Below are 21339 nucleotides of genomic sequence, written 5' to 3'. Positions count from 1 at the left end.
GTCGATGCTGGGCAGATACTAATAGAAGATCGTTTCGTGTCAAGTACGAGAAGATTGTCATGTCAATCAGTCATGTTGCTCAGTGCACTGTCATGGTACACGTTGATCGATCCAGTAAATTGTATCATCATAAAACTATCCAGGATATCTGTACTTAAAACAAGAATAACAAAATAACAGGTCGTACTCATCATCATAATAGAGGCAAATAACAGAAAACTAAACACCCCGTCCCATCCGCTCAATCGATCCCATGATCCCACTCCGTCCCGGCGTGAACATTGCTATCCCAGACTTCCCCCCACTATTTCCCCGTGGCGTCTTTGCTCCAATCCTAGGGATTGCCCTTTTCCTCTCCTTTTCGACCCCCCCATTTGACCCCGTGGCGCTGGGTGGGCGTAATCCACTGGTACTGCTGCTGGCGCTGGTACTGTGACTGTGGCTCACACTCCGCCGGAAATCCTCCATCACTGGTTCCGGCGATGGCCTCCGCGTGGGTTCTGGCGATGCCGCTTCGTACGGACTAGGGGTACGTTCAGTGCGTTCGGCAGGTTCAGCATGTTCAGAAGGCTGCTGACCGGGTTGTTGTATGGCCAACCATTCGTCAACCGCAGCCACCAATTCTCCCTTTTCCGCCCGTTCCATCTCCAAGTCGCCCTGGAGCCGTTCCCGATCCTCCCGTAGCGCCGCCATCTCCTGCTGCAGTCCCTTGATCTGGGCCTCCAGCACCCGCTTCTCGGCTTCGTGCTCATCATTGGCACGGGCCACCAGGTTGGTGATCTCATCGTGGTTGGCGGCTGTCTCGGTAGCTGCCGTCTTCTCACGTTCCTCTCTCATCCGCTGGTTCTCCTCCTGCACGCCCTTCAGCTTGTTCTCGGATTCCCGAACGCGCTTCTCCCACCGCGACTCGTAACTCTTCTTCAATGCGGCAACCTTGGTCTCGTGCTTGCCCTTGTACAGCGTGTGGAGCTCCCGGGCCACCTTCTCGACGGCTTCCTGGACTTCACGGGCAGTCTCCTCCGCTGTCTTAGTATTGCCACTAGCCGTAGATGTTTCCGTAGAAGCACCAGGGGAGGAAGGGGGTTTAGTTTCAGCTGCCTTCCGAGCAGCATCCAGTTGGCTTTCCAATTCCACCATCCGGCCTTCCAGCTGTTCCTTGCTCTTCTCGACTTCCTCCACTTTCTTCACCAGTCGTGCCTTTTCATGCTCCCCTTCCACAATGTCTGCCTTCACTTCGCGCAGCACAGTCTCCATCTCCTCTCCCCGTCGCTGCCATTCGGCCTGTTCAATCTCCAATTCATCTTTCCGTGCCGCTTCGTTGCGGACTTGCTCCATGGCTTCTCCAACGCGCCGCTCAGCGTCCGCCACTGCCTGCTTTAGACTAGACACTTCGGCTTCTCTCCCACTCAGGGTCGCCTTGAGCGAAGAGATCTCCGACATGAAATTGGATTTCAAAGACTCAAGTTCACGAGGGGTCACCGTAGGAATGGATCGGGGGGTCGGGGGCGGGAGAAGGTCAAAGTCCAGCAACGACGCCTTGCCGGGGGAGCGCATGGACTCACGCGCCATCCTCAAAGGTGACCGCCGCGTGGGGGAGTAACGCTCATTCTGCATGCTATACCGTGGACGTGGCGAGAGACCGGGCTGATTCATAAGGCCCAGAACTTTGGGTGTGCCGCTGGGGTTTCCGTAGTCTCTATATTCCCTCTGCCTGGGCGATGGCGAACCGGCCGGCGTATCCAGGTCGATCAAAGTACTCCTTCGGTTCGACATTCGGGCCTGACTGGGTGTCCCCGGCCCTGGTGCCGGGTTATTCGAAGTATAATCTCGCATGGCCTTGGTGGGCGACTCCCTGCGCAGGTTCGCAAACGATGTCATATCCGCATTGGGAACAGCAGAGAAAGTACTCAGGTGAGTATCATCAATCGAGTCGTGAAATTCGTCATCAGTCATAGCGTCGTCTTCAGCGTCGTCGTTGTCTTCCTTCTCGTCAGAAGCGCCGTCGCCTTGGAGCACGGTGCTCATGCCTTCATTATGCTTCTCTTCCATCATGCTATTACTGCCTGCCTCCTGCTGCCCAGCATAATCTGTTGCTTTCTGCTCGTTCAAGAAACTCGCATCCTCATCGGCGTGGATATCGATATCTGATTCATCCCTCCGGTTCGCCCCCTTCTTATACCGTCCGTCAAAATCCGTATCGTCGCGGCCATCTTCATCCGGCGCATATTCATAGGATCGTTTCCGAGGCGTCGCGGAATGCTCACTGGGTGCTAGCGACGTTTGTCTCTGTTGCCGCAGCATCCGAAAGTCGACGGTATCGTCTCTGCCATCGTACTGGAACGGCGAACTCGGTGCTTCGGCCATGGATTGGCCATCGTCATCGTCTGTCTGGGGCTCGTGCGCGTGAGGGTCCACCTTGAAAGGACTCGAGAAGGTGTTTTCGGGGTATTCCTCTGTGTCCAACATGTCGTCAATACTCCCCTGCCCTTTCGCAGATTTGGGCGATTTAGGCGATTTAGGCGAGTGGAACCGCGAATTCTGACGCGACGGTGTCAAAGGAGAAAGAGGCGTAGACATGGTGTGGGTGGGGAAGCAAAAGGGTAGCCACTTGCGATACCAGCAGTATCCAAGGGTAGGCCAGGTAGAGAGTCGAGTACAGAGTAGAGATGTGATCCTAGAACTGTATTCTAGCAGAGAAAAGGGTCTTCAAGAGTGATAGATCATAAGAGCAATCGGTGGTGGTGGGAAAGATTATTATGTTTTGCCGTTGCCGGGATGGGCAGTAAACAAAGCTAAACTGTTTTGGGAGAATAAGGCGGTACATAGTGGCAGAATCGATCTGCCTTCTACAGGATATCATGGAAGAAGAATCAATCAAGCATTGTATTATCAAAGAGAGAAGATGGCATGTTATTCTAGACTACCCCCTTTGGATCGTTCAATTCCCCATTCACAATCTTATCACAAGTTTCCGCATCAACAACCCCATCAGAACCCAAGTATTCCGGTCGCGAGTACAACTCCAAGACCTCAAAATCACAACTAGAAATCGAATTCCAAATTGCCCAGGCGTATCTGAATGGCACTCTCCACTTCCACCAAATATTGCCATCGTCACAGATTTCATGTTGTCCGGGGATGGGGGTTTCCGGGACTTCCGCATAGATCTCGTCCCAGAGCGACTTCTTCATGCTGTGATACAAAACAATCGTAGACTGGGCGACTGACTGGTCGTCGAGCACGGCGAACCAGATCCTTGTAATCTTGCCCATTGTGCCCTTTTCTGCAAGGAATTGGTGGAAATATTGGCGGATCTCTGCATCACTCTGGCTTTGGAATCCGGTCACGATGTCTTCGGCAGGGGGTATCCCCTTTACTTGCACCTCTTCTTGATCGGGGGTGTGTATGAAAGTGAAGAGATTGAATGCATATTCCGGCATGATGCTCTCTTCTTGGAGAGCTTTAACTGTCTGTATAGTGTCAGTAGGTGTCAATATATATTCACAATTGGGACCGGGGTCGGCCATACGCTCACGGGAATATATGTTGTTGCAAATGTTAGGATACGCGACATGGTGAGAGTAGTGTGGTTATCCAGCAAGCAGTACTCCAAGTCACGGTATACACCCTCCTAAGGTTCCTGCAGAAGTCAACCACAGTAGCAGAAATTCCAAATGGAAGGCACAATGAAACCAAATCCTACGGTTAGCAGCTCCTTTTCAACCTGGCGGCTTTCAGTGAAGGAGGGTAGTAATTCGGCATGCTCCGGTCGGAGCTTTTTCATTCTGCCTATTTCCATTCCTACACACGTTCTATGCTATCCAGCCCTAATATCCCACAATCCGAGCATTCAGGCACAGTTGCTCTAGTTAGTCTGATAATGTTTGCCAAGAGAGATTGCATTGCTTTTGGTCCGATGACCAATTTACGCCTTAAGTATGGATCCCAAGGACAAAATCGACTATAGCGAACGACTAGACCATCTATTCATCACCAGTGTTCTTTATAACAGTTACACTCATGGCCAAACAAAGCCTTGGTTGATAACTGCTTCCCTTCAGACCTCTGGCCGTTTATTCCTGCCTTTCCCTCTCCCTGCTGTCTCGCAATGTGGAGCTGGAAGGACTTTGGCTTGATACTTGATACCTTTTCCGTGCATGCAGAGTAATGTCCTTTAGGGTCTATGCGGGAAACTAATAACCATGTACTGCTGTCGAAACGTGGACATTCTCTTATCTACCTGTCCCGTCCGTCTAACCAGTCAAGGCCTGACCTCCCAGACCAGGTATGGCCCAATGACCCGAGTGGCTTCCCAGATGATCGAGAACGCTATGGTAATCCCCTCATGCGGCTTCTTCCAAGTAAGTGCATCTGCTAAGACAAGCCAAACGGCGTAGAAGGCGACGGCAAAGAAATGATAGATGAGCACCCACGGCGACCGGATCAGGCCCGCCAGCATCTCTCACGGTTCTTGTACCTCCCGCCGCGTTGCAAGTATCGAAAACAGCCATTCTTAAGCGCGACAAGCGCGGCATCATTGGCCGCGAAAACGGTATACAGCGCTATTTCAAGAATGTTAACAAGGGAAGAACCTTATTTCCGTTCCCAATGGAAGCGCGCTATCTGCCTTAGCACTGCATCTGACGCGTCAAGCGATGAGACTTTCTCAGGGGTTAATAGCTTCGAAATCAGCAGGATATCATTAAATGCAACCGTCATGCCGCCCCCCAGTAAGCGGATATCGCATGTTCAGGGCATCGCCGATAAGCAGGAGCCCCGGCACTTTCTGAACCGATGGAGGAAGGAGTTCGGCATGCTCCGAAACCTGCCCCGGGACACGGCCTCGCGGAAACTCTGCTGGCAGCCAGGTGGTAGTTCAGGGAGCACGACGTTCAGCATATGGCCCTTTATGCCACAGGTGGCAGGGCTGGCGCTCGGTAGCGCGGTAGGTACGTCCATGAAGATGCGGGTCTCGCGCTGGCTGATCTGGTAGAGTATGACCGGGGGCGCTTCGGAGAGGATCACATGTCCGTAATAAGTTGAGCGTCAATGAGCTCGAGGGCCCAGGATTTGGAGCGACTCGACGGTTTATTAGGGAGGTAGGCCTTATGAAAGGTAGAGGCATAGCCATCGGAGATTATAGTCAAGCTGGCAAAGTACTATATCCCACAACGTTAGCCTGACAGGCCACGGTAGGAAGCCACCGAGGAAGAGAACTTACGGATTGCTTCGCCGGCTTCTCGCTGCGCGGACTACTAGCTACCACTCCTACTATCTTGCCTGTAGGTTCGTCCCCAAGCACGTCAATGACTCTCGCCTCCACCACCGTCACGTTCGGCGTATCTGCCGCCGCTCTGCGCAGATTCCGAACAAAGCGGCCATTATGGAAAGAGCGATCCTCGGGACGCACGCCAGGCGTACCGGGGCTTTCAGGGTAGGAAATATTAACCGGTTCTTTGTGGCACGAAACTCGATAGCCATGGCAGGGTACGGAGTCGATATCTTCCAAGCAATCTACATATCGGGCCGAAATTACAACAAAGTTAGCATTCCGAAAGCACAGTAACACTGACAGGACTCTTGTGCTCTCAACTCCCAAGCCCAATGCGTTCAATGTTCTGACGCTGCTTACTCGAGGAGCAAAAAGCGATGCTAAGCCAGTGGGAAAGCCCTAAAGTTTCCGCTATATGCTAGTAATGAGATTAGACTTTCAAGGATATCTCATTAAGAGACTATGTATAGTTGTAGAAACCGATGAGCCAGTATGTTAACAGACCAGATGCCAAACTCCATGCTCATTTGCAAACGCCAGTAAAAAGTACCAACAAGAAACAGACCCCATGCAAGCTATACTGAAGCCCACCTATAAACATAGAAACAATTAACTTTTTGACGAGAAAAGATAAATAAAGTCGAACGTAAACATTGTTATTCGTTTTGTCGTTGGGCATCTCCTTATGCACTTTGCTCCGAGCCCGTGTCAGCATCGGTCACGACGATATGGATAGTCTCCTTGTGGGCATCGTAATGGCAAGGAGCAACCGGGTGTACCATGGCTGAGGTGTTCTTCTTCCGCTCGATAAGCCAGAGCTGCATAGCACCGATCATTGCAACCAGAGAACTTCCCCACCATGCAAGGCCCGTGAAATTGAATTCAGAACCGGTACTGTAAAGCCAACCGGCAACGGGAGGAGCGACAGTGCGCGCAGCGGCCCCAGCAGAAGCAGCAAGACCATTAATTTTTCCCAGGACCGCGTCAGAAGGACTCGCTTGCTTAATGAGAATCAAAAGCACCGGATAGTCGATGATCGAAAGAATGTTGCGCACGGCGAGACAAGTGTAGATACCGACGAACAGGAGTTGCTGCGGGAGGAAAACCAAGAATGGAACCATGAAATAGGCGATCGGATGCAGGATCGTGACCACAACGAAAAGCTTCCACACTCCGAGCCACTGAGCCAAAGCCGGAAAGATGACACTCTGAATGATCAAGGCGATGATTCCGTCTGAAGACATGATCACACCAACCGTCCGAGTCGACAAACCCACGCCACCGGGAATGCTAAAATCGGAAGTAGTGCCAACGCCAGGGGAGTTTCGGGTATTTTTATCCTGCAGGAAGATAGGCAATAGATGGTCGTAGGTCATCGAGTGATACGTAAAGATGGCCAGGGCAACCACCAGCATAACGACCGGCCTTGTAAACGCGACTGGCTTGCGTACGCCTGACTCGCATTTTGTTCCATCTGCAAACACCGTCCAGCCGTTCTCCTCGTGCAGGTGGACCTCATTGAAGGTGCCGTAAGATTCGGCTCGTAGATCAGCACTGGGGTTGGCGGTGGCACCAGCGGTCGCTAGAAGAGGAGAGGTGTAATCCTGCTCAACAGAGACATCGCTTCCCGATTGCATATCGGGATGGGTTTCGCGGAGGAACAGCCAACTGCCGATGATACTAAACACAAGTAAGATAGAGCAGACGAGATTTGGCAAAAGATATGGGAATTTGCCAAAGAGGCCATCGGGAGGAAAAACAGAGGGAAACCCTTCAGCCGGTTTTGCAAGCAAACCCCCTATGGCTGCAGCAAGGAGGTCAACAGCTGTCCTTGATTTGTCCTGTCTGGGACATATTCTCACTTACCTGGCCCGATGATGGTTCCAATTGACCAGACAAACGGCATCACGGCATAAGCTCGAGCTATACCCTGTCAGCAACAGAACAGAGAGTAATTTTCAAGGGTTACTCACGTTCATGTTCTGGCCGTTTAACTAGTTCTCCCACCATTGTCTGGATAACGCCAATGTTTCCATTCAGCGCGCCTCCCAATGCTCTTCCGAAGAGGGCAACCCAGAAGTTTGTAGAAAAGCCTACCATGAGAAGGGAGAGCATGGTACCAAAGCAGCCGGAGAGGAGAACGGGTTTGCGGCCAATGCGGTCTGAAAGACCTCCCCAGAGCATGCCAGTGAGCGCTTCAGCGAGGGAAAACGCGGAGATGAGAATACCGGCGTAAAGAGATGCGTCATGGCTATTGGCGATTTTAAAGTCCTTAACCATCACCCACGAGTATGGGAAGATGGAGGTCAAGGCGATAGGCTCCGCGACGCGACATATTGCTAGTAGGAGGAGCTGAGTGGTGGGAAATTTGTTGTCGGAGGCAGGCAGTCTTTCCTGGTGTGTTAATACCATCTTCTTTAGAACCGTCCAAGATTCTTACGGCAAGCCCCCAGCAGCAAAGGACCCTTGAGTGGGCTCTAGCTCTATCCGTAGTGTCGCTCCTCTCTTAAGAGGTCTTTGGGGGTCAATGTCCTCCTCTTTTAAGTTGTCCTGTAACGAGTATAGAAGTCGCGATGAAAAGAATGAAAGAAAGCAACAAAAGATATAGATGCGCAGATGAAGAGGCTTATATTGAGAAGATACGGAGTAAGACAGTTAAGGAGAAAGACACCGAAGGAGAAGGAGGCAAAAAAAAAAAAAAAAAAGTGTGAAAGGATCGATCCGATATCCGAGTCGACAGTGCGACCAATGAGCAGCTGCAGATGGAACTTCCTATCGAGGTGATCCGTGGATTAATGTGACTAACGGAGTGTAAAGTACAAGTACAAGTACAAGTATATACACTGAGTATGACAGTAACGATACGGAAGAGCAACGCTTATAATATCCAGACATAAAGATGATTGTAGAGTCGTCTCAATCCGGTTATTACTGATTCAGTCTACTAGAACATCGCGATGACATCTTGACTGGTCGGTGTAACATACTTCCTGGAATACATGAAGGTGGCGAGTCGCATACCTCCGCGTTAGACAGCGGTCTTTCCGATATCGTCCACATCTTATCTATCCCCTGCATATATACTACTGATCTTATTATAGCTGATATACTACTCTGTACTCTGTACTATGTAGATACTTGTACTATGTACACAACAGTATCAAAACTATGCAGTGGACCCCTATCCGCAGCGACACTCTAAGACCCGCTATCAGAAGCCAATCACCGCCTGTACTTCGAGGGCCTTATGTACCCCATAGCAGGCTAGTCTGTGCGGCCCGACTTAATCTAGACCTGCCAGACTGTGCTAGAAGAATCCCAAAGTACAGACTACTCTCGTATACGAAATCATCTGACCAACCCTTGTATAGAAGGCGAGAAGATGGTAGAAGAAACTTTCGTTTTTCCATGTCTCATGGTAACTTATCCTTTACTTGTTATCTGCCAGATTCTATGTGCCAGAATCGGTATGTATTCCCAAGCGAGATGCTGAAGATCTGTCTGGAGCATAAGCCCTTTCTCTCCCGCAGGTCATGGACGAGAAACACCAAGAGGGTTTACTAAAGGATCTGAGCTGATGCTCAATTCTGATGATGCTCAAGTCACGCAGCCCTTCACGAAGCACAAATATTCCTATTTAAAACCATCCATAGTACTACAGAAGAGATCCCTGCAGGGAACTTCACGAGTTCCTATCCGAACATATGCAGAGAAGGCCTGGTTCAAGATGTCTGGTCCTTGGCTCGAGAGTCAGACTACGAATATGATTCTCATTTAGGTAAAGTGCAACAGACACGGAAACAGACCGGCTGCTTCTCATTGTTCTAGCAATTCTCGCGCCTTTCGTATCAGCCAGGTATGCCCCTGGCATCTTAGCTGAAGCTGTGTGTATATATACATGGAAGATAAGTTCATATAGATTTATCAATCACCGGGCTCCGCGACAGGAATATATTGTCGTCTTTCCCTAGCAGCCTAAATAAGTCAGCATGCACAATCAACCAGTATGATATGAAATGAAAACTTACCTCAAGCCACTTCTGAACCCACGGCCGAAAAAGAGCCCACGCGAGTAACCCACTCGTCGCGAATATAAAAATGAACACAATTGCCTCGTCCTTTCTCGAATCCCTTTCTGTAGCACAACCACCATTAGCATGCATTGCATCGCATAAACCTGAGGGAGCAGAGTCGTCATACGAAAACACGTGCTCACAACATCATCCTCCTTTGCACCCTTACACACAGGCAAGTCATATCCCAAACAGAACTTCCGATTACAGTCGTTGCAGCTGAGCGCTTGATAGCTGTTGGCTCGCTTTTCATTATCCGTTGCCACCAGGTCTGCGATGTCTCGGGCGAGGTTGCCCGCGAAAGAGGAGGATTCGGGATTCGGGGGATCGAGGGGGATGATGGTGCTATTGCTGAAGCAGGTACATTTGCAGAAGGAAGCCGGAGCTATTATGTATGAAGAGAGAGTCGTTAGCTAGCTGAATACTGTCGCAAAGATCGTGCGATCTCGTGCGATCTCCTGCAGGGAGTTCGGAGACAACACTCACCGGATGCTACAGCAAACGATGCGAATGTGAGAAATAGGAGTAGAGAAGTAAGCAACGAATTCAACCCGCTGCCTCGTAATAACCACATGATGGATTCGACAGTGTTCTTGACTCTCTGTGCGGAGTAGACGGAGTTCATCGGCGTGTCTTGTTATCGCCGACTGCGAATTCCAGATTCTTGGCATCATGTGATATCATACAACAAATGCTTCAACACCTCAACTACGCCCAAATAATTCAAGAATGCAGCTTCTTGCTCTATATATCCAATTCGAACTATATGTACCAAAGCGACGTCTATGATTTCCCCTTCAATCCCTTCCGGCGATTCTCCCGCTGCCTCTCTTCCTTGGCAGCCTCACGCCGCCGTTTCTTCCAGGCCCGATTGTTGTCTCCCCGATTCTCCCAGAACCATTTCGCAAAGTCCGACTCTTCCCTTTCTGCACCGCTCTTCCTAAGAACCGGCGTGTCGATGGACGATTCATCATCCAAGTCCATCTCATCGTTATCCTCATCCCATTTTATGCTTCGGCCCACTAGGCCTGTGTCTGGGGTTGGAGCGGCGCTCCTCAGTCCGCGAGCTTGGATATCCTCCTTGGCGAAAGGTGTCTGCGGTGCGACCGGTTCGGTACGCTCTTCCTCGGATTCTATATCGTCATTATTCTCGAAGAAACTGAACGCGTTGGTTTCCTCAGTGGGTTTGGTTTCTGAAGAGACTGGTGCAGAGCGTTTGTAGAGTGCTTCCAGGGGATGAACTTTTTTTGAGGATGGTTGTTCACTTGTCTCCGACGATTCATCCTCGTCTGATGGGGTAGCAGGTTTGGTAGTTGCCGGTTCTAATTGCTTCTTTTCTTCCTTGGTCTCGTCGCTGGATGACTTGTCGGATGTGTTAGAAGTATCGGCCGACTCATTCTCGCTTTCCGAGTCACTGTCATCAGATGAAGATCCACTGGAAGAGGTCCAATCTTCCGACTCCTCCGCCGATTTCTCTTTAGGAGCGGGCTTAGCCTTCTTTGTCGATTCCTTCGACTTGGACTTTCGCTTTTCTTTAGCTCCCGCTACCTTCCCAGGTCTGTACTGAGAATCCTTGATTTTGTCATTGACCGGTTCTTTCACATTCCCTGTATCATCAACCCAGCCCTTTCCTTCCTCATATGTTGCCGTAGTAGTTGTATCCTCAGCGGCAGAACGGATAAACTTCGGGTGGGTGATAGTATTTGCAAACTCATGGACAACTGACTCCGAAGAAGATTTCTTCTTCTTTTTTGACTTCTTATCCTGCTTTTCATCCACGGCAGAGGCTTTGTTAGGGGGCAGTTGAGTCCGGAACAGGCACTCTTCCTTCTCCGTGTACTTGGATTTGGCTTGCGCCTTTGCCTTTTTCTCCTCCTTTCTTTGTTTCTTTTCCTCCTTCCGCCTATCCGCCTTGGCATCTGTCGACTCGGTCCATCCTCGTTTGACTTTGCGATCCGACGGTAGTTCGTGGCCATCTAGGACATCTTCACCGGCCTTTCGTTTCTTCGAACTCTTCTTTTTCTTGCTCGAACATTCTGCACCGGAATCCGACTCGTTTGGTTCCAATTCCTTTTCCTTCTGCGGTCGCGCAGTTTCCACCTTGAACTTTTTGCCTTTCAGGATAGACCCGTGAAGCTTCTTCTTGATCTTCTCCGCTTCCATTGTTGGCAGGGTCACGTAGCCGTAATTTTTCTCGGGGAAGGTTGGTAGGGTATGGAATGAGATTTCCGTAGCAGTCGGTTGCACGGAGGGAGGCAGCACGGCAGACAGGATGTCTGGATTGAAAGGGGTGATGTGGAGGCGCGTGGTTGCTGTAGAGGTTGTCGTGGTGGCCGTCGCCATGACAGGATGAGTGCCGGAGGATGATAGGAATTGTTCAATGAGAAGGCATGCTATGTTCTCTATGAATTGCAGATACTGTTACTGGAATTCCAGATCATAAACTGGATCCAATGTTCATTATTATCTCCAAGGTCAGTCTGTCGCTGGACAGCAGAGAAAAATGAAGCATACCATACCCGTTTAGGAATCAAGATTGGATTTTTCCGCCCCGGACCCAGACCGCCTGTGGCTCAGCAGAGTCACCAGCCGCGTTATATATCGGTTACATACGAGGACATGCAAGCATATAATTATGCACATTGAACTGACAATTCTACGATTTGTATCTTCAATCTCGGGACAATAATAATGACGGATTCGTGAGAACTGTGTGAAAAAGACTTTGTGCAGCCTATGGTAGATCAAATTCAATATCCTGATACTTGAACGACTTGAAATTAAAGGAGGACTTCGAACCACATCGTCCATCGCCTCGAGCCACAGCTGATGTAATAATTAAAGTGCCTTCGCGGTCTGTGGCGTCGCATTGGTATATTCCTTCTTCTGTTCTGTTTTCGATCTGCGAAATAATAATGAAAGATCAAATCCTTCATTTTCTCTCATTTTCCCATGGATTTTGTGTGTGTCTGATGAGGGTTTAAATTCCTCTCTTGTTGTGACATTTTGTGTGGTATTCTTCTTCTGCTGTTTCTGTGGATTCCCCATACTTTACTCCATACTCTCTATCTGGCCTAACAGAGAACGCTTTCCTTCTCCTCACCTCTTTCTTAGCATTCCTGACCAGCGGCCATACACTTTCTTCTTGTCTCTCATTTCTCTCTCACTCTCACTCTCACTCTCACTCTTTCATATTATCTCTCTTAAGATCAGCCGCATGTCGCAAGCATCCGCGCTTCATCCCGACTGAACAGCGCGAATCCATCCCCCGCCCGCAGTTGAACCTCACTGCTCACTCGCGCCTCTCACTACTCTCACTCTCTCACTCTCTCACTCTCATATACACACGTCTTCTCTTCTCTGTCCACACCTTGTCTTTCTTTTCTTACCTGCATATCTTCTGTGAATATCCTTACAATACATTTTTTTCCTCTGTACTTGACTCGATCGACTCCTCTCCGACCACTACACTGTCGCCGCGTCGCTCTCCTGGAGGCAAACCTGCTTCTACTCCGCCTCTCCGCCTGATCCGGCAGTGTTACCATATCCGTCCTACTTACTGCGGTACCTCTGCCTAATCCCGCATACTGTCTTCGTCGTTTTCTTTCCGTCCCTCTCGACCTTCGCGCAAATTCTTAACAATCATTCGTGCCTCTTATCACACTTTCCCCATTCAATATGGGTAACTCACAGACCAAAGAGGCACGAGCCTCTCTCGGCCCATCGCATCGTCGCAGTCATCACCCCAGTGGACGATCCCCGTATGGCGAGCGTCAGTCAGAAGGTTCTCGGTCCGGACGTTCGAGTCGACCCGATCTGTCTATGTTGGGATTTGCTCCGCCTCCGGAGGTAGCGTTGGAACATCGGCGCGAAACCCGACAAGAGCGTGAAGCTCGTAAGCTGGAAAAAGAACGGGTCGCCCGAGTCAAGGAACGAGAACGAAGTGTGAGAGAGGAGCATGTGGATGGTGGCTTCTTGGTCACGCAAGGTGTTTATGTTGGCACAGAGGATTTCAATAAGGCCATGGTTCGCCAGTTGATGGTAAAGCTACAACGAGTTCCTGTTGGGAAGTTTTAGGAATCAATGGATCGCTGACGTTGCCTATCTAGATTGAGCGACGACTCGCCCCGTTCTGGAGAGGTCTCAATGATTTCTCAGATTCGTGGACGGAGCACCAACTTATGGCAGCCGCCAGAGGTCTACCGATACCAGCGCCTGACGAGATCCCGCCCGAGTTGGAAAACAAGACTGCTCCCAAGGCTACCTCGGAGGACGCAAAAGGGCCGCCATCCGATTCAAAAACTGCCCAGCATTTGATGGTGCCCATCACATCGCGATCTCAATCCTACAACTCGGACAATTCCCAGACATCATCGAACCCCGCCAATTCCCTCCCTTCCCCCACCTCCCCGATCGCCTCGGGATCTTTTAGTTCGCCGTTGTTCCGGACTCGGGCCAAGACGCTAGCTTCGCTCACGACGTCAACAAAACACGGTTCTCAAACAGACCTTGCGCCGAGGGAAATCCAACTGCCATCCGATCCGTTCGTCAACGGGCAACCGCTTGAGGCATATCTTTACAAGGATGCAGCGGAGTGTCCGATTTGCTTCCTCTACTACCCTCCTTATCTGAACAGGACAAGGTGCTGCGATCAGCCGATATGTTCGGAATGCTTCGTTCAGATCAAACGTCCCGACCCCCACCCCCCGGAGCATGGAGAACCAGACCCGAACGCCCCAAGTTCAGCGCAGGAATCGGAAGGCAACCGTGCAGAATCAGCCGACACTCAGCTAGTATCCGAACCCGCAGCCTGTCCTTTCTGTGTCCAGCCTGAGTTTGGTGTCACCTACGTACCCCCGCAATTCCGCAGAGGACTCAGTTATGCCGCGGAATTGAATGGTTCGCGTCCGCCCATGAACCTAGCTTCTCCGATGTCCTCTTCTACCTCGTCGCTCTCGTCGGGCACTCCTGTAGCAGGCACTGGCCGTCGCCGTGCTACGTCATTGTCAGCTACCGACCCGACTGTGGTTACTACCGACAAGATTCGACCTGATTGGGCCCAGAAGTTAGCTAATGCTCGGGCGCACGCTGCCCGGAGGTCTGCCGCAGCAACCGCTCTCCACACCGCTGCCTACCTGGTGAATAATAACGGGAGTGATTCTCGAAACTTCAGTCTCGGAAGAAGGGGTCTTAGGCGAGCAAGTAATGCACCAGAGACTCGTGGGTCTCCGGCACTGCATGCGCTGGCGTTCCTAACAGACCGACGACCGCCCGCTCCCCCTACGCAAGATACGGAACCGCAAGAGGAAGGGAACCCGGCGCCGCCGCGTGGTAGCTCGAGGCGCAGCCGACTGGACGACCTAGAGGAGATGATGATGATGGAGGCGATTCGGTTAAGTTTGGCCAGCGAAGAAGACCGGCGCAAGAAGGAAGAAAAGGAGATGAAAAAGGAGGCCAAGCGAAGGGATAAAGACGCCAAGAAGTATGAGAAGAGCATTCGCAAGAGCGGAATCTCGGGCGCAGAAGTGGGCAGTAGCACTGGGCTAGGTGCCGCGAGACTGGGGGCAAGCAGCTCATCTTCTGTCATAGAGGAAGAGGATGAAGGATCTTTTACCGACAAGGGGAAGGAAGTAGACCGCGCAACCCCTCCAACGTCTGTTCCTGCCACAGCTGCGGCCACAGCAGCTTCCTCTAGTGCAGCTGTTGCACCCGCCACCTTGGCAGAAGGTGCACCGTCTTTTTCTGAAGGCACTACGGACCAATTGGCGAATCAGACTGCGGCCACGGAACCCTCAAAGCCATCACAACTGCGGAACATGGCGAGTGCATCATCCTCGTTCTCTTCGCTCGTTGAATCCACCGCGGACGAGCACGCGACGACCGCCGACGGCAGTCAACAGGCGACTGAACCGATGTTCAATTTCCGGAGTCTGGCTGAGGTTATTGGCGATGAAGACAAGGCAGGGGAACCGACGGAGCATGTCGAACATATGTCGACAAAATCAGAACAACCCGAGGGATCTGGATCGAATGACACTCCCGCTGCTGCACCCAAGTCGATGACCCGGGAGGTTTTGGACGCTGGGAATACAGCCGGCATAGAGCAGGCGAGTGTCACGGTACCAGAGTTGCCCAAGGAACTGGAAACTCGGTCGGTTGAAATTACCAACACGACCCCGAAACCCGAAGCGACATAGTTGCTTCCATACTTTCCTTGTTTCCGTTCATTTTTCTTTCATTTCCATATTTTCATTCTTGGTGGTGGTTGGCGCATAGGGGTTTACATATTCTGGGCGGAAAAGCGACGATGACGCTCTCTTACTGTTTTCTTTCCTTTCTGTGATTCATTCTTTTCTTTCAAAATTCATGTCCTAGGGCAAGAGACACTGAACAGGGTACAATAGACATTTCCTTTCTTTCTTCTACTGGGATCGGAGTAAATGATTCAAGTCTGGGCCGTGCATTTCTAGGAGAATGCTGGCGATAGTGTACTATTCGACATTTCACGAAGTACCAAATACTAGTAGTACTGTGTAGATTGAGCTGTGCGTTGTGTTTGTGGTACTTCGTACTCCGTACGGAGTGGTCTGTCATACTATTGATTGTGAGGGCTGGTTACGGGTGTTTCAGTGCACGATTGGATGCGACGAGGGATCGGATCACCTCGAAGGATGCGCGTAGATTGATTAAATAGTATTAAAGGAGATTAGAGATCGATTGATCGTGCGATGTATCTTTGCGCGCATTGTCGCATTGTCCATTGTATGCCCGGCCCAAGTCGATGATGAAGATACAGGTCATCGCAACAGGCTGCCATTGCAAATTTTTTCTTCTTCCTTTATAGCCTGAAGTGACCAGCCAAAAGTCAAAAACCAGCGAGAAGGATCTGGTGTGATTAAGAAATTAAGATAGTCAATCTATTGGTGAGCGACACTAAAAAGACACTAACGCGATGAAATGCGGACCAGCAGGAGGTGATCCTGAGTCTGAGATTAACTCTTCGTTTTCAGGTTTCCTTTCCAACTCTTCTCCGGCTCCCTCCAAATTCCAGCTGCTGTCGTTGCTGCTATTCACTATCTTTCTGTTGAAGTTCACTCCTTTGTTCGCTTTCTTCCTCATCGGCTGCGTCGTCGTTGATCGCTGGTTCCAAGGAACTAATCGTCTGCGAACCCACCACGACCCAGACCCCAATAGTCACCACTACTACCAGCACGGTCTCTTCTTCCTTCCCTCCTTCCACCACCGAAAGCATCCGGTCCAGATCATGGCGATTCTGGAAAGCGAAAAGCGCCCCCGAGGTCTCCGAGTCCCCTCGTTGTCTTCCATCAAGTCATTTGGAAAAAAGAGTTCTGAAGCGTCTCAGCAACAACAGCACCAGCCGAAGATGGATTCTCTACCAGAGGCACTCCCTCCTCCCCCTCCGGATAAACAACTGCCTTCCGTGCCTACCTCCGTGTCTCCTCAAGCAGCGCCTGCACCCGTAGCAGCGCCTACGCCCATGCGGTTGCCTGCGGCTTCAGCAACGGACTTGAGCTTTTCGCTCGACACCGTGCCCATGTCTGACTTTGGGACTGATCGGTATCCCATGCCGGGTCTGGGTGCCAACCGCAGCACTCCAAACATCAGCAACGTAAATGGCAACGGTATTGGCCACAGCAACGGCAACGGCGGTCTTGCGGTTCCACCACCACCCGTCCAGCGCACCCTGTCCAACGGATCGCAGCGAACAGGAACAAGTGACGGAGAGCCCTTGGAGGAGTACATCCCAGAGCCCGAGCCCGAGCCCGAGCCCGAATCCATCGATCGGATGTACGCAGATATCTCTCCGGGATTGGAACCGGTGCCTGACGTAGAACACGCAGATATGGATGATTTCTGGACACCCCCAGGTTACGAGCCCGTCGCGGCGCCGTTAACAAAACTGCATTTCGCCTGCTATCAGGAACACAAGTCGATGCCTCCTGCGGCGAATGTCTGGCATGCACTGCCGTGTATGACTTGTCAAAAGTTCGATCGGGAGGTCCGTCATCGGTGTGTGTTTTGTTGTCTTCGGATTTGCGAGGGTTGTTATCAGAATTTGCAGAAGTGTTCGAGGAGATCGTTGGATGAATTGTTGGGTATGATTCAGAGTTGATCTTATTTACCATTTCTTTGATTTGCTTTTGTTTCTTTCCCCTCCCCCCCTTGCTTTTTATCTGCGTCTGTATGCAACTTTCTTCGGGTTTGGTTTATCTGATTTCCCCCCTTTTCTTTTTTCTATTGCTCACAAATATGCGGTTGATTTTACGGCTCTGGGATACGGTGGGCACTGAATGTACATAAGATCGTCTCTTCTTTTGCCATGTTGTCGTGGTGTGTGTATTTATGTTTTGCTATGCTTTTTAATGTCATGCTTGATATCCCGATTTATCGGTATTAATAGTAGAGTAATATGCGTCAATCGTGATCCTCCTCCGTAAGCCCCGGACATCCCTCCATGGTCTCATCCTCATAGCGACATTTACACCAGAAGCAGTACCAATGCTTCTCCCGTAGATGCAAAACCAACTTATGCAGCCGTTCCTGCGGCTCCAGCGCGTTAAACTCGTCCAGCTCCGGATCTTCCTCATCCACTTCTTGCTCGAGAAGACTACTCGCGTATCCTTCGCCACGCGCTTGCGGGTCAATTGCCTCGCGGTCTTCGCGCTCGAGGGTTGGGTCATCGTAGCCAGGTAATTCGGGGTTGGGGAAGAAGGATGACGGGAGGGAGGTTTGGAGGACGTGGCGGAGGTGGAGGGAGCGTTCTTTTTCTTCGCGTTCGCGCACGAGGCCGCGGTAGAGGATGTTGATTTGGGACGTTGGTTTGACGTTCTTCTTGGGCTTCTTTTCCTTTTCTTGGTTGTCGCTTTTGTCGTCTGTTTCCTCCTCGTTGTTGTCATCACCGCGATCCTTGTCATTATTATCCCCTTCTCCTTCCTCTGCCTCGGTATCTAACCGCTCCGCGACCTTCTGCGCCGCATGGAATTGCGCCTCAGCCCGTCTTGTCTCGCGCTCCAATCGTACCCGATCCCGATAATCCCCCTCCTCATGCTTAACCTTCTTAAAAGCCTCCTCCGCCTCCTCTTTAATCTTGCGCTTCTTTTCATTATCCAGCCCAATGCCCCCACGATCTTCCTTGAACACCAAATTCAGCGGCTCAGTTCGCTTATCGTCGCGCGCACTTGCAGCTGCATCCTGACCATGTGGATTGTCTGATGGCGGTGGTACTTGCTTTCCCAATGTCTGACCAGGCTTGAAACCAAGCTTGGCCATCATCTGGAATCCCTTGTTCGATGGGTCGAGGGTATTGGTCATAAGGGCGGCATCGCGGCGAGCGGCTTCTTCGGCTGCGCGTTCGGCTTTGGAGGGGACTTTAGCGCGTGCTTCGGCCTTTTCATTTAAGGGTAATATAGATTAGTTCTTGCGTGCTTGGTGAGATTGGGATGTTGGGGGTCGGGGGTGGAAGTACCTCGCGTTGCTGTCGGCGCTTCTTCTGGGTAAAGGTTTCTTTTTGCTTGGGTTCTTCGATGACCATGGACATGTAGTCCTCTTCTTCGTCTTCTGGGGGTGGCATTATTGATTATTTAGGATTGTGTGATCGTGGATTGGTGGTGAGGAGAGTGAAAGTGGATGAATTGGATAAATCGGATGAACTCATTGCGGAGATGTTCCGCATAATCTTATCGCTATCTCCCTAACCTTAACAACCACTACTATGCAATGCCAGAACTTTCACTCAAACTATTGAACTATTGGACTATCCCTAAAAACAAATATTATGTCTGGTACAGATACTACCTTCAGGGGTACTACACTGACTAATTGGCACAGGGGCAAGGCGCAATGCTGCTGATGTCAAAGTGATATTTACGAGTCTCGGACTACGCCCCGATCTCACTGCATACGATCTGCAGGATACGAGCATGAGGCAGACTCGAAATTCGCCGAGTCCAGGGTTTCAGAGGGGTTAATGAGCATGACCAAGGGCGGAGCACGGAGTATATATTAAACATGCTGCATTCCTTTGCTGTCATGTCGCGTGCCTCATCGTGAAGAACAGTGCCGAATTCGGTTATCCATGGCTACTATGTTCTCCGGGCGATTTTTCGCTCTTTTTTTCGTTTTTTCTGTGGTGTCAGCATTGGATGCTGTGATTGACTTGGGTTATGCAAAGTATCGTGGCCAGTCGCCTTCGAATAGCACTGTTGAATGGCTGGGGATTCAATTCGCTGCTCCTCCGGTGGGAGACTTGCGGTTTGCTGCACCTCAAGATCCGGTGAAGAAGGATGGAACCCAATCTGCTAATCAGGTATGTCTCTTTTTTTCTTATCTATTTGTGTGAGCCTAGTACTAATAGCTTGTAGCACGGCCCTATTTGCATCCCAACTGAATCATACCCCATTCCTTCCGGCAGATCGGAAGACTGTCTATATCTTGACGTCTATGCTCCTGCCCAGACAGGAAATGCTACCAAACTGCCGGTTTTCGTCTGGATCCAGGGTGGTGGTTTCAACAGTCTTGCTGGCCCGAACTATAATGGGACCGGATTGATCAAAGCAGCGGACAATGGCATCGTGGTGGTCACTATCAACTATCGCGTTGGTCCATATGGGTTCTTAGCTGGGGAGGAAATTAAGAAAGGAGGGAGTATCAACAATGGTTTAAAAGACCAAATTAAGGCTCTGGAGTGGGTACAGAAGCATATCAGCAAGGTATGTCTACCTAACGTACTTGACCTGTGCAAATGCTGATAGTCATAGTTCGGAGGCGATCCAAAACACGTCGTCCTAGGCGGTGCCAGTGCAGGAGCTGCATCTATCAATCTGCTCCTCGGGGCGTACGGTGGAAGGAACGACGGTTTATTCCACGGTGCTGCCATGGACGCGTCAAGTTTCGCCAACATGCGCAATGTTGAACAAAGCCAATTCATCTACAACAACCTTGTCATCCGAACCGGGTGCGCCAGCAAAAACGATACTCTAGCATGTCTACGCAACTTGGACATCGCAGACCTCCAGCGCGAGAATATCAATACTCCTCTCCCCAACGCCCAGAATGCTCCGCTTTACGTGTACGGACCGACTATCGACAACGACCTGATCCCAGATCTTACCTACCGTCTCTTCCACCAGGGCCACTTCATCAAAGTCCCAGTGATCTTCGGCGACGTCACAAATGAAGGAACCCCATTCGTACCCAAAGACACATCCGACGTCGGTGACGCGGATACCTTCATCCAAAGCCAATTCCCCCAAGTCAAACTCGAACACCTCGCCAAAATCAACGAGCTATATCTCCAACCAAACCAAACACAAGACTTCCCAAACTCCGGCCCCTACTGGCGCCCAGCTAGCAACGCCTACGGCGACATACGGTACACCTGTCCGGGGATGGACATGTCCACTGTCTTCGCCAAAGCCGGCGCCCCAAGCTGGTACTACAAGTACGACGTGCAAGATCCAGATACTGTCAAGTCCGGCGTGGGCGTTCCGCATACAGCTGATATAAATGCTGTCTTTGGTCCTGACTATGTATCGGGTGACCCCCCGGCTTCGTACCGGACTTCGAATGCGCCGATTGTCCCGGTTGTGCAGGGGTATTGGACTAGCTTTATTAGGAGCCTTGATCCGAATAAGCATCGGCATTCGGGGAGTCCTGAGTGGAAGGGCTGGGACAGCGGTAAGGGACATCAACGGTTGTATATACGGACTGGTCATACCAAGATGGAGACTGTTTCGACAGGCCAGCGTGAAAAGTGTGATTATTTGGTGAGCATTGGGGAGGCTTTGTGGCAGTGATCTTGCATTCGTTTCTGGGATTGGTATATATATTTTTGAGCATGCAAATGATTTGACGATTGAATAAACAAGTTCTTTTTGAATACACCTTGAACGTATGTATATACAACAGTAAAGATATCCCAATATGTAATAACAAAACCAACACTTCCCAAAAAAAAAAAAAAAAAAAAAAAAA

At 50.6% G+C, this 21339-nt stretch overlaps 9 protein-coding genes across 9 annotated transcripts; 4 read left to right on the top strand and 5 right to left on the bottom strand.

Moving 5' to 3' along the window:
• Window positions 1–69: 69 nt before the first annotated feature.
• Window positions 70–2736, bottom strand: ASPGLDRAFT_42501 (uncharacterized protein). The gene has a single exon (XM_022545617.1). It carries the CDS (start codon window positions 2575–2577, stop codon window positions 220–222), a length of 2358 nt encoding a protein of 785 aa, XP_022405572.1. The 5' UTR covers window positions 2578–2736; the 3' UTR covers window positions 70–219.
• A 141-nt stretch (window positions 2737–2877) lies between these two features.
• ASPGLDRAFT_141797 (uncharacterized protein) lies at window positions 2878–3723 on the bottom strand. Its single transcript, XM_022541750.1, has 2 exons — window positions 3530–3723; window positions 2878–3470 (listed from the first exon to the last, which is right to left on the bottom strand). The coding sequence occupies exons 1-2, from the start codon at window positions 3572–3574 to the stop codon at window positions 2916–2918; spliced, it is 600 nt and encodes a 199-aa protein (XP_022405571.1). The 5' UTR covers window positions 3575–3723; the 3' UTR covers window positions 2878–2915.
• Window positions 3724–4414: 691 nt separating this feature from the next.
• ASPGLDRAFT_22348 (uncharacterized protein) lies at window positions 4415–5438 on the top strand (the record flags this gene model as incomplete). The annotated part of the gene is made up of 2 exons (XM_022543173.1): window positions 4415–4949; window positions 5287–5438. The coding sequence occupies 2 exons, from the start codon at window positions 4415–4417 to the stop codon at window positions 5436–5438; spliced, it is 687 nt and encodes a 228-aa protein (XP_022405570.1).
• Window positions 5439–5656: 218 nt separating this feature from the next.
• ASPGLDRAFT_141793 (MFS transporter) lies at window positions 5657–7941 on the bottom strand. Its single transcript, XM_022541749.1, has 3 exons — window positions 7246–7941; window positions 7139–7195; window positions 5657–7076 (listed from the first exon to the last, which is right to left on the bottom strand). The coding sequence occupies exons 1-3, from the start codon at window positions 7682–7684 to the stop codon at window positions 5956–5958; spliced, it is 1617 nt and encodes a 538-aa protein (XP_022405569.1). The 5' UTR covers window positions 7685–7941; the 3' UTR covers window positions 5657–5955.
• A 788-nt stretch (window positions 7942–8729) lies between these two features.
• On the bottom strand, window positions 8730–12156 carry ASPGLDRAFT_71785 (uncharacterized protein; the record flags this gene model as incomplete). The annotated part of the gene is made up of 5 exons (XM_022549571.1): window positions 8730–9247; window positions 9301–9407; window positions 9473–9730; window positions 10194–11657; window positions 12138–12156. 5 exons carry the CDS (start codon window positions 12154–12156, stop codon window positions 9197–9199), a joined length of 1899 nt encoding a protein of 632 aa, XP_022405568.1. The 3' UTR covers window positions 8730–9196.
• Window positions 12157–13023: 867 nt separating this feature from the next.
• sip5 (Sip5p) lies at window positions 13024–15542 on the top strand (the record flags this gene model as incomplete). Its single annotated transcript, XM_022543172.1, has 2 exons — window positions 13024–13386; window positions 13455–15542. The coding sequence occupies 2 exons, from the start codon at window positions 13024–13026 to the stop codon at window positions 15540–15542; spliced, it is 2451 nt and encodes an 816-aa protein (XP_022405567.1).
• Window positions 15543–16609: 1067 nt separating this feature from the next.
• Window positions 16610–17479, top strand: ASPGLDRAFT_63658 (uncharacterized protein; the record flags this gene model as incomplete). The annotated part of the gene is made up of 2 exons (XM_022548694.1): window positions 16610–17045; window positions 17076–17479. The coding sequence occupies 2 exons, from the start codon at window positions 16610–16612 to the stop codon at window positions 17477–17479; spliced, it is 840 nt and encodes a 279-aa protein (XP_022405566.1).
• A 302-nt stretch (window positions 17480–17781) lies between these two features.
• On the bottom strand, window positions 17782–18937 carry ASPGLDRAFT_31986 (putative G-patch domain protein; the record flags this gene model as incomplete). The annotated part of the gene is made up of 2 exons (XM_022544127.1): window positions 17782–18753; window positions 18833–18937. 2 exons carry the CDS (start codon window positions 18935–18937, stop codon window positions 17782–17784), a joined length of 1077 nt encoding a protein of 358 aa, XP_022405565.1.
• A 513-nt stretch (window positions 18938–19450) lies between these two features.
• On the top strand, window positions 19451–21161 carry ASPGLDRAFT_116749 (putative triacylglycerol lipase; the record flags this gene model as incomplete). Its single annotated transcript, XM_022539801.1, has 3 exons — window positions 19451–19672; window positions 19728–20075; window positions 20124–21161. The coding sequence occupies 3 exons, from the start codon at window positions 19451–19453 to the stop codon at window positions 21159–21161; spliced, it is 1608 nt and encodes a 535-aa protein (XP_022405564.1).
• Between the last annotated feature and the right edge of the window lie 178 nt (window positions 21162–21339).

Source organism: Aspergillus glaucus (assembly GCF_001890805.1).
Source record: "Aspergillus glaucus CBS 516.65 unplaced genomic scaffold ASPGLscaffold_2, whole genome shotgun sequence".
In the NCBI taxonomy this organism is placed as follows: Eukaryota; Fungi; Ascomycota; class Eurotiomycetes; order Eurotiales; family Aspergillaceae; genus Aspergillus; species Aspergillus glaucus.
Note: the sequence above shows the minus strand (reverse complement) of the source record. Positions and strands in the feature narration are given on the sequence as shown.

What these genes read in the sequence shown, in the direction of transcription:
- ASPGLDRAFT_141797 (XM_022541750.1), bottom strand. Translation starts at nt 3,574, where the DNA reads ATGTCGCGTATCCTAACATTTGCAACAACATATATTCCCGTGAGC. An exon ending in CAACATATATTCCCGTGAGC is followed by an intron (nt 3,471 to 3,529) that starts GTATGGCCGACC and finishes GACACTATACAG; the next exon opens with ACAGTTAAAGCTCTCCAAGA.
- ASPGLDRAFT_141793 (XM_022541749.1), bottom strand. Translation starts at nt 7,684, where the DNA reads ATGGTATTAACACACCAGGAAAGACTGCCTGCCTCCGACAACAAATTT. An exon ending in TAAACGGCCAGAACATGAAC is followed by an intron (nt 7,196 to 7,245) that starts GTGAGTAACCCT and finishes GACAGGGTATAG; the next exon opens with CTCGAGCTTATGCCGTGATG. An exon ending in TGGAACCATCATCGGGCCAG is followed by an intron (nt 7,077 to 7,138) that starts GTAAGTGAGAAT and finishes TCCTTGCTGCAG; the next exon opens with CCATAGGGGGTTTGCTTGCA.
- ASPGLDRAFT_42501 (XM_022545617.1), bottom strand. Translation starts at nt 2,577, where the DNA reads ATGTCTACGCCTCTTTCTCCTTTGACACCGTCGCGTCAGAATTCGCGG.